This window comes from Channa argus, chromosome 19 (assembly GCF_033026475.1).
Source record: "Channa argus isolate prfri chromosome 19, Channa argus male v1.0, whole genome shotgun sequence".
Classification (NCBI taxonomy): Eukaryota; Metazoa; Chordata; class Actinopteri; order Anabantiformes; family Channidae; genus Channa; species Channa argus.
The window spans coordinates 13,657,428-13,668,692 of NC_090215.1; the positions used below are offsets into that span (position 1 = coordinate 13,657,428).

Consider the following 11,265-nt stretch of genomic DNA (forward strand, 5'->3'; position numbering starts at 1 on the left):
TACAGAGCGTCTCTTACACTTGGGGGGTGGGTTAGGGATAGGGTCACTGTTAGTTACAGATAAGCACTCACCTTCTTTAAACAAATGTTTAAAACACATCCCACATATTAGGAGGAAGTAGGTGTTACACAATCCACAACTATATGGACATTCATTGTGTCATCCATGAGTTCTGATGTGCAAAGGATGTGGAAGCTGCAGTAACAGTGAGAACCAAACATGCTTATACTAGTGCTGTGTTAAATTAAAGTGAAAGCTGAATGTCAGTTGCCTTACAAGTGACTTCCCATCATTGTGAAGTATGACAGGAATCATACAATAGATCTCCTTTAGTCTTTCTTATGTCCCTTTCTGATGTCATAATGTAGCTTATATAGCTTCAGCTATTTTGCTGATGCAGGGAATTAACAATAATCAGCAAAATAATGGTGTTTCTCAAAGAAAGGCATTTTTAAAAGGGATTTTCCATTATCTAATGGCAACTGGGGCAAACTCTGATGAATTAATTAAATGAATTATCCTGCAAATATCCACAGGACATTTTCACGGGACAAAGGAAGTGTCCCGCTGGATACTGTGTGGGTAGGCTACTCTGAAAATAAATGGAAGAAATGCCAGGGGAGTTTCAAAAGGGAGGTCGCCTGCAAGTGTATTCCATCATATAGCAGCGGGATCCCTTTTTCCTCAAGTAACCTCTGATCACTGCAGAATAAGACTAATTAGAAAGAGGGAATGTGGCCTGAGCAGAACAGCACAGGGGCATCGTCTGACACAACAACCCTCTGAAAAGAAAGCTGTAGCTCGGACCAAGTGCGCAAAGAAAACACACACAAACACACAAGTCACCCACACGCACAAAACGCAGTGTTTCTTATCTAAATTGGTCTCAGTTCCCCCTTCCGACGAGTGTGTGGTTCATTCCAGCGCCTCTGTATCCTCGGTGTGAGGTGTGTATCTGCTGTCATCAACGCTGAGCCAGGCGCTCCGGTCTCTGCGCGGACAGAGCTGCAAAGTGAATTTCGATGGAAAGGTTACGACCGAGCAGAGCCCCTCTGGTGCCGGACTGGTTCACGCCGACCTGTTAATGGGGTGAGTTATTTCCGGATGTGCACTGTTGGACGCCGAGTTTTGCTTTTCCACAAGAAATCGTGTTTCTGAGATAATGTGTAACAAGTGTCTTGGTTTCAGTAAAGCGCGGGCCGATCAAGCTTTTTCAATGGTTAACTTTTTATTCCTGAGAGAAACAGTTTTAATAAATCTGTCAGAAACAATAAAATCCAATATATAATGTGAGTTTCCTTCCCCCCACATTAAGTAACAGTTGCATGCTTTGAAAACATGTTCCACCCAACCACAGATAACGTCCCTGCGCTCCATACGCACAGCTGAATTTAAAGGGTCGCTTTCTGCTGCCTTATAATTTTAATATCACTAAGTCAGAGGACACGTCCACACGCGTCCGTCCTTTTGCTGCAAATGTCAGCCTCGGAGAAACTCTCCTTTGAGGAAATTGTGTAACAAATGAGTATGGAGCCATTTCAGACTGAGAAGCATCACACTCGCAGAGAATGTCACTCTTGCTGTTTTTAATCACACGATTGTGACAGTTTGTGTTTTCGACACAAAACGGGAATGAAATTGAGATGTCAAAGTAGCTTCTTTTTACCTCATTCTGCAGCTGGCAGCCTTCAGTGCTTTGTCGGATATTGACTTTCTTTCAGAAAAATGACATTATGGCAATGGCCAGAAAGAAAACTCATCTTCACGAGCATGGAAAACACAGTCATTCATTCCAGTTTATGGCTTTCAAATAAAGCAAAGGTAGCATTTGGTGCACTATGGCTTTCTTGCAATAGTATGGGAAGCTCAGGAAGGAGTTTAATTAATGATGAATTGGCTTATTATCAAGTTCTAATGAAATATATGAGCTCGGGAAATATCTTCCTGCTGCAGCACTGTCAGGAACAAGGAAAATTAATCTGTGGTACTACTGTTTTCACCTCTGTCCTGTCACTGGTGTCAAAAGTAAACAGGCACAGACCTTATGGTGGATGCCGAGATGTTAATCACCCCCTGTCCCTGTTTAATTTCTTGCACTTATCTAAAAGCCCCACAAGGCTCTCAAGCAAATATGCCAGATGTCACTTTCAAGTCTCAAGACAGTGACTGACCTGCACTGATCTTTATCCACACAGCTGCAAACACGTTATAGTATGTATGCATAGAAATATATAAATGTATTGAGTTATTGTCCTATGGCATTGTGCCTCCAGCTGAGAGCATAAAAAACAGAATTTTTTCTTTCTTCTGTCCTGTGTGTGTCTTTCACAGCGTTGGTAACAGCCACTGTGAGACACTTTTCCTGTGATGTCAGCAGAGAAACTGTAACATTGCTTTGCTGAATGCCGCATGTTTGATTGTCTGTTCCTGTTCCATTTCATGGCTATCAGGCTTGTTAATAGGAGCGGTGAGAAGAGAGAGTAGAGCGTCTATCGGTGTGCTTGGTCGGATCCTTTGATTAGAGGACACGGTGTGTGATGCTAAGAGAAAGGGTCACATGACACATAAATACAGCAGCTGACAGGAACGTGGCACATATTGTTTCTTACCTGTAGGGCCTTGTTGATGAAACCCGTGATTGATAACAGCCCACTGGGTGTAAAAACACACACTATATGAGCAGAGTATTTCATTTTAAATCATTCTGATTTGTATTTTAATTTTTCTGTTGATTTTCCAGCTGAAAAATCAACATATCCTTGAAAAAGAAAAAAAAGAAAGAAAGCATTCAAGTGATTTATTCTTCAGATTATTGCATCAGTAATAAAGTGAAACGCAGTGCAGTTAGGGGCCAAACAGCTTCAGGAATATGATCCTATTGATTAAATCCTGCAATTTAAATCACACTCAATTAGGGCCAATTATTTCAGCTGGATTATATGAATTAGTTACACTCATTATGGATACTTGTAGTGCACCCAAAGGCATGGGAATACTGAGCAAGTCATCCCAATCCCCTCATGACAATGTCACAAGAGCAGACATGCAAAATGACTGATTATTTTTAATGTTCAATATTATGAATACAATTTGACTTTAAACAGCCTGATGTGATAGATCCATTGGGTCACGGTCAGAAATCGGTATTTTTAAGTAGCCTGGAAGGATTTTTAGAGTAGGAGTACGTTAAAGCTTGAGGAAAAGTTTAAACTGTGCATTTATAAATAAGAAATTACGACTAATGATTAAAATTAACATCTTCAGAGATTGTTAAACCAGGCACATCTGAATATGTTTTCCAAAACATGATGCATGAAATCATTAATGCCCCCAGTGACGCTTCCACAGTCAAATGTGTCTTGGTTATTAATGTATCATAGCAAATCATTTATTTCGAAATGCCTTTGCATATCGGTAAGGTTTAAGTTTGTATTTAATGTCATAGCTGAAGTTATGGAATACATTACTTACCTTATAATTGAATTTGTAATGAAGTTGCTTTATTTGTTTAGAATGCAAAAAGCAGTTGTAATATTTAAAACCAAATTGTCTAACATGCCGCTGACAGACAGGAGAAGTGGTTGGTGTATTGAAATTCATTGTTTCTGCACTGTTGAACATTTTGTGGTGAAGACTTTTCCACTTGCCATGCCTCTCCTGTGAACGTATCGATAAAGCTGGCGTGTCAAATCTTTTCTTTTGTCAGCCTGGAAAGGAGACGGTCCTATGTTAAATTCAGAGCCTCTCTACAACAGACACTCAGATTTACGGTGAAAATACATTCTGCTCTCCACAACCACTTAAAACATATAACTCCGCCATGCTTAACAGAAGGAGCTCTATTCAGTGTGAAAAACAGATAATTCCAAATTACTGTACTAAAAAGACACCACTTCATTTTTGCAACTCAGGCTTGACTTTGATGCAAATCAAAGGACAGCAGTGGGATGATGAAACTGAATATTTATGGTCTTTTCCCAACCCAGTCGTGTCCCAGAGTACTTTTGAGTCCTATTAACAGCAGATGAAATTGCACTTGAAAGTTGTAGGCAGGTTGCTTGACAGCTGAAATTAGAAACTCAAGTGCTTTTTACTATTGTGAGCAAATCACTAAACTACCTCTCTTGTGAATGACAGTGATGTACACTAGTGCCTTTATGCAGATGTGCACAGCCAGCTGTAAAAGTTCTGTGTTTTGTGAGCATTTACTGTATATTCCTGAATTGTTATAAAAACAAAATGTTTTTTGATGTGAGAGACTTAACTCACATTAAAGCACGGTCTCCCTCTTCTATCTTCATGCTGCAGAATCAATCCACTGTCTCCAGGAACTGTCTGAATCGTTTTGGCCCTTGGCTGCGGGGCTGTGAGCAGCTACCATGACGTATCCCAATACCAGCATACTGACAGCTAACTTCAGTGGTACTTTGGACAGCCATGACTCTGGGGGGAACATCTATCGCCCCTTCTCTGTTTTCAGTGTCCTCACTCTTACGTTACTAGCAATGCTGGTGGTGGCCACGTTCGTGTGGAACTTATTGGTGCTAGTGACCATCCTGAGAGTGAGGACGTTCCACCGAGTGCCCCACAACCTCGTGGCTTCCATGGCCATCTCTGACGTGATGGTGGCCGCCCTGGTCATGCCTCTCAGCCTCGTCCACGAGCTCAATGGCCGGCTGTGGAAACTGGGCCGCGTGCTTTGCCAGGTGTGGATCTCTTTTGATGTGCTCTGCTGCACCGCCAGCATCTGGAATGTGACAGCCATTGCACTGGACCGCTACTGGTCCATCACAAGGCACCTGGAGTACACGCTCAAGACACGCAAAAAGATCTCCAATGTGATGATCGCACTCACGTGGCTACTGTCCTCCATCATCTCTCTGTCTCCACTCTTTGGCTGGGGCGAGACCTACTCAGAGGGGATGAAGTGCCAGGTGAGCCAGGAGCCGTCCTACACAATCTTCTCCACCTTTGGAGCATTTTATCTTCCTCTTTGTGTGGTGTTATTCGTTTACTGGAAGATCTACAAGGCTGCAAAATTTCGAATTGGCTCCCGCAAGACCAACAGCATCACACCTATGGCTGAGGTGACTATTCGTTCTCTTTTTTTGAACTAATTTACTTAAAATCTTTATAAGTCGCATAATATTTTCCCTTCTTTATCAAATCTCTCCTGCAAATGGTTGATGCCCCTGACCCTAAAATATGGCTTGCTGTGCAATTATTTATTATCTTGCCTGATGAGCTATTTAGCATTAATCAAGGAAACATAAGTATCCCATGTATGAGCATACGGACAATAATTGAAGCCATCCTGCTCGTCTCATCACCACCAGCTTGTTACTTTGCGTAGGAGGAATGTAAAAGGCTTTAATACCACCTCCAGCACCTTTAATGGGGCACTGCACCTTCCTGGCTTTGGCATTTCTCTAATCAGCCGACACGAAAGTCGGGGCCTGTTCCACAGTTATTAACAAACACGTAATCAGGCAAATTTTACATATTAAAACTGAGTTGGCACCTACTGTTCACCTGCCCTGATAAATCTTTTTCCAACCCTCCCCCAAACAAGAGATAGAGATTTTGATGCTTTTAGCCATCTTAGAGAAAGCAGGCTACTTTTTCACACCTGTGAAGTGGTATTTATAAAAATCAGGATCTGAAAATTCTGAGAACTTGGCAAAGGTCCACAAAATGTTAAGCTTTATGGAATGCAATGTTTTGTTTTTTTTTACGCAAAGTGAGAACAGTAGGCCTGAAAATAGTAGTGGATGATAATGGAGGACCAGTGGTCAAATTCATTAGCCTTGTCTTTTAGTGTTTTACTTTGCTTTATTGGTCTTACATCAGATTTTATTTTACAGGCATCACACAGCTATAGCAAATATGCTGAGTATGTTTTATTAATCGATTTGATTTCTACAGACATTCTCTCCAGATCATGGTTGCATTACAAATGTCTCATTACCCAGCCAAAGTTTATTTTCATCACTTCCCAGCAACAGAGCAAGAAGAGTCAAGGCCCTGCAAAGTGTCAGAGCTGTGATGTGAGCATTGGCATCGGCATCTAAGATAATAAACCTCCTGCACTCACCCATCAACAACACCCACACAAAGACATTAGGACGCACAGACACACAAGACCAGAAATAGTGTATTGATGGGCACGATGCACCGATTCTCGGCCTAGTTGCACAAATAACTCAACGCAGTATACATTCAGAAATGGGTTTGTGTAGATGCATAAATAGAAACTGAGGGCTGTATATAATCTTCTGCCTCTACGTAGGCTTTTTTTCTTGATCACCTAAACCCCTACGAAACATGAAAAAGATGAAACAACATATCAAAAAGTTGATGAACATTTTTACAGAGACTGTGATCCACATTCCTTCTCCTAACATCCAGCATTAAGTTGCAGCCATCACATGACTGGCATAAAACCTGGAAGTAAGGAGGAAACAGTCTGTCCATAGTAAAGAAACTCCCTGCCTGCACCTCTGAATCTAACTAATATGTTCTATATTATCTTACTGAATTGCTTAAGCTCCTTATTTGCTGAAAGCAAATCAGCGTAATACTCAAAATGTCTAATTACGTTGTGCATGTATTAAAAAATAATGGCAATGTGCGCCACACTGTGCAAGTCCACAGGTGCAGGCTTATACTCCAAGCAAAATGCACAGAAATTAATAGACTATATCATTGATCTGCTGTACTGTTAGTACAGATTATTTTTGTCATGCCAAACATTGCATAAAAAAACGTGCATCTTCCAACACATATACATAATGAAAAGAGGAGAAAAAACTTGAATGTTTCTTATACAGAGTCTCTGCGTTCTGTTTCCAGGCTTTCTTGCAAGCTGGCAAACTTAAATGTTTCATTTATAAGTAACCGTCTAAATCGTTGTGCAGCATCTTTATTTACAAAATCAGTTTCTGTTTTTGCACCATTCGGAAAAATAAGTACAAAAGAGAACAAAATGAAACAAATCGGCATCAATCATGAATACGCATGAAAGAAATCCCCTCTGCCTCCTGAGATACTGTTAAACAGTATCTCGGCGCAGAGGGGATTTGATGAGCGCAGTTGCTCATTTTAGCTGCTGGCCCCTCTAATATACAATGTTGAGGTGTCTTAAACAGTCCTTTGAATTTGAAAACTCTCCTCCCAACAGCACTGTGCTTTTAACTTTTGGCCTGTGCTGGAAATGGATTTGCTTCATTCGTCTTATCAGTTATATGCCCCACTGACCTGAATGGTTTCATCTAAATATACTCAAGAGTGTACATGTCCCTGTATCCCACTGCAGGTTCCTGTTCTGCCAGAGTGTTAGTCTCTCTGCTTTACTTCCAACGCATTTACAAGGATGGTTTGTCTGTGTAAAAGCTGTTAGAGAGTGGAATGACCTGAACGCCAGCAGCTCATAAACAAAAAATAAAGTCAGCCCTGAGCTGTTCTAGGCAATAAGTAAGGAAGGAGAAAGTCAGCTGAATAATGTTGACATTTTCTTTTTCCTTTTTCCCGGCTGCTCGATACGTTTGTGAAATGCCACAAAATGAGCTGCTGGAAAATGCAGATTAAGACACGGCTCCAGTTTTGGGCTCTGTGCTGCGAGTGTGTGTATTTGTGTATGAAATGAAAGAATGAGCTTTAGTTTGTGGATCCACCTGTTGATTCACAATTCTGTTCAGCTGCATATAATCCATCTTTTGTTCAGCAGTCACAGTAATTGTTTTCGTTGGCCTATAATATTAAAGACTTTGCTTTTCTAATTCTAACGCTAGTCAGTTTTTTCTGATCGATTACAGAATAAATAGAGTTTACTGATTTACTCTCTGCCTCCCAGGTAAAGGAGGACACACACCAGCCCCAGATGGTGTTTACTGTCCGCCATGCCACCGTGACCTTCCAGACAGACGGGGATACGTGGCGTGAGCAGAAGGAGAAAAAGGCAGCGCTGATGGTAGGCATTTTGATCGGCGTGTTTGTACTCTGCTGGATTCCCTTCTTCATCACCGAGCTCATCGTGCCACTGTGCTCCTGCGACATCCCACCCATTTGGAAGAGCATCTTTCTCTGGCTTGGCTACTCCAACTCCTTCTTTAACCCACTTATATATACAGCTTTTAATAAAAACTACAACAATGCCCTGAGGAACCTCTTCTCCCGGCAGCGCTGAGCCATTTGGCACAATCGGCAGACACACGACACCAGCATGCACGCCAGTGTTTCCCCTTCAGACAGAAAAGATTAAACTGTGAAAACATGAACTGAAACTGACAGAAGAAACTGTGTCTTTAAAAATGTGTCATTTTTACTTAGTTTAAGTTTTGTTTATTACCATGATGACGTAACTTCACAGCTGGACTGAGATGGTTGTCTGAACTACTGTATGTACAAAGAGGAGAATAAATACAGCGCTGTCTACATGTTGGTTTTGTCTCTGTTGTTTCAGGCTCATTAGGGATAAAGGTACGTTAGTTCCTTTGCAAGAAGTTTCATCATCATTTGTTAGGCTTCTGGGAATAATGTCTAAGTAGATCTGGAAGAAAAGTTCAACGCAATATTGTTAGCAGTGAAATAAGGAAACCAAGAACAAATGGTGGATTCTTTTCTAAACTAGACGAGCAAAGACAGAATTTCAAGGAAAAAATGTGTCTCATTAAAGATCATTGAGGTTGCAGCAGCAGAAACCTCTAAATTAAAGTGATAAAATCATCAGAGACCTGCACTTTAACACTACCCATACGTGAATTCCCTAGCTTCACATGCAGTTTCCAGATAAATTTGGTGCTTGCTATACTAATTCTTCTTGTACACAAACCTACACTCCTCCAGGCTTTTTATAACAACAGGGAAATGACAGATACGTTGTCATTTCCATCATCTTTAGACGGGTCCATTGGTGAGTATCTGCAGCTACAAATGTTCACATCTCACACACAAGACAATTGTGAGATACAGAAGATATGTGGAGTGGTGTAAAGCTATTTAAGACATTCTCAAAGCAGATTAGAAAACCATGCATGTTTTAAAGTCTGACTTGTGAAGTGAAGCTAATATTCATAATTGACACAACACACAGAATAAAAAGTTTGTTAGCAAAATCGTTATCGATACTCTGATGCAGTTATTGGTTTCAGTCACATAGCACTGGAAGAAGTTCTCCCTGGTAGTACTTTTTTAAGTCTAAGGCAGCTTGACGGTTGTTTATACAGTTGTGCACGTATTGTACTTTGTATTGTGCTCTTTAACATAGGATAATAAATTATGTACATTTTGACGCTTTTTAAAATGCCCAGACATCGCGATTATATCATGAATGATTTTCTTGTGATACATCGTATGTCACACAATTACCAGTGTTATGATATATCCACAAGGTGGACAAAATACCGTGATTGTATCATGTAGTGAGTTAACCTGTCACTCCCACCCCTAATGCTAATGCTAGAGAAAGGTAATTAGATCACGGAATGCATTGCAATTTATTCTTATGTGACCGAAAGTTCATGGCATTACTTCCAGTTGTTGTTCAAACATTTCAAATCAAATCATTTTTTTATTTCTTTAGCTCATTGTCACAGACTTGCTTCATGAGGCTTTACATTGTCTGCTATTAGCAGTAATTAGCACAAAAACCTAGTATACAATTTAAAAAAAAACACTGGAGCAGATGGAAATATCATTAGTTTTGTACAGAAATTAAAATGGTTCATTGTTTGGACACCAGGTATGTTTTTTAACATGGCAATCTACCCAAATCCACTGAGATGTTTTACATTTAGACCAACACTTTGGTCTAAATGATCTACACTGCCATCATACAGCCATGCTGCCAGCATTGCTAAAATACAACACACCACATTGTGGGCCAGTGGAAAAGGCTTTGAAATATATGGAAAGTGTAGAGATATATACTTTTCATGAGACGGTTTTTCTATTTGATCTAAACACTATATTTTGCTTAATTTTTGTATGCAGAGTAAGAATGCTGTGACACACCTGACATTATCTTATGGATAATGTCAGATGTGGCACAGGATTCTTCTTCTTTTTAATTAATAATTAATCTGTATATGGTCTTTACCGGAGCAAATTTTTCACTTGATTTGTAGTTTTATGTTATAATTTACTGTATATTAAAAGTTTAAATGACTTGGTTTGTGAGTAAGAATGGTTCATGTACTTTTATCCATAGACTCTATAGAGAAGGTTATTTACAAGAAAACAGCCTCAATATAAGAACCAAAAATAAATTCATGCTTTAGCAGATGATGAAGTTGGACCGAATGGGATATAGACAAAAACATTAATAATTATTTATGATAAATGTCAGTACTGTAAAGCTGCTCTGTTCCACCCTATTAGTTGCATGCATGACCTAAGTTGCTCTGCAGACTTCACTTCTTTAAATCGATTTCTCTGCTCTCTAAATTGCCAGAGGATGGTGGAATTTTCTCACTTTGCCCTCTAAGGTCTTACTCTGCATGGTGACCCAGCTCAGGTGATGCAGTGTTGCAGAAATGTGTTGCTTAACATCCATCCTTGTTTCCAATTAAGTTAAGCCAAAAAAAAAAAAAAAAAAGGGGAAATTCATATTCATAACTAAAAACCAAACACAAATGCAATGACATTAAAAATAGTCCATCATCCATGATTTTTAGTGGTGGATATTTTGTTCTACAGAAACCGTGGATTAAATTGACAATAAAGGAGCACTTCATTTGTGATACATGGTGCCAACCATGGCGCATTGATAAGAAAGCCTGTGAAAGTAACAGCCAAGAGGCATACTGCTAGATATTTGCTAACAGTAAGCTAGACACTTACTGTTTGCACACACACACACACACACACACACACATGCCTGCATAAACTAACACAGAGACAGGGGAAATGAAAACAAGAAGGCAGAGAGAATTCATTGTTTTAGTTTTGAAATTCATTTTTATCATGGTCATTGCCTAACAACTGGAGACCGTTTTATAAGCAGGCATTGACATGTCCAAACTCACCAAGGCATGCACATTTCAGAGCCAGGAGTGAGCCTGCTGCTGTTCAAAGGAGCAAATCTATCCGTGTTTCCAGGGAAGACAGCACGCATGGAAATGTGGCTTGGTTGAACTGACTTCAGGATTAGAACCAACTGCCTCTGGCAAGGCAAACCTGTGCTTCAGCTGCTAAATTTTACAGAAATAGATGCAACAAGAACATGTGATATAATATACTGTGTTACCACAGGAAGAATATGATGGA

General features: G+C 40.1%; 1 protein-coding gene across 1 annotated transcript; it reads left to right on the top strand.

Annotated features, from left to right (window-relative positions):
• The first annotated feature begins 558 nt into the window (after positions 1 to 558).
• htr5ab (5-hydroxytryptamine (serotonin) receptor 5A, genome duplicate b) lies at positions 559 to 9,920 on the top strand. The gene is made up of 3 exons (XM_067487039.1): positions 559 to 1,089; positions 4,309 to 5,087; positions 7,853 to 9,920. Exons 2-3 carry the CDS (start codon positions 4,380 to 4,382, stop codon positions 8,183 to 8,185), a joined length of 1,041 nt encoding a protein of 346 aa, XP_067343140.1. The 5' UTR covers positions 559 to 1,089; positions 4,309 to 4,379; the 3' UTR covers positions 8,186 to 9,920.
• Positions 9,921 to 11,265: the final 1,345 nt, after the last annotated feature.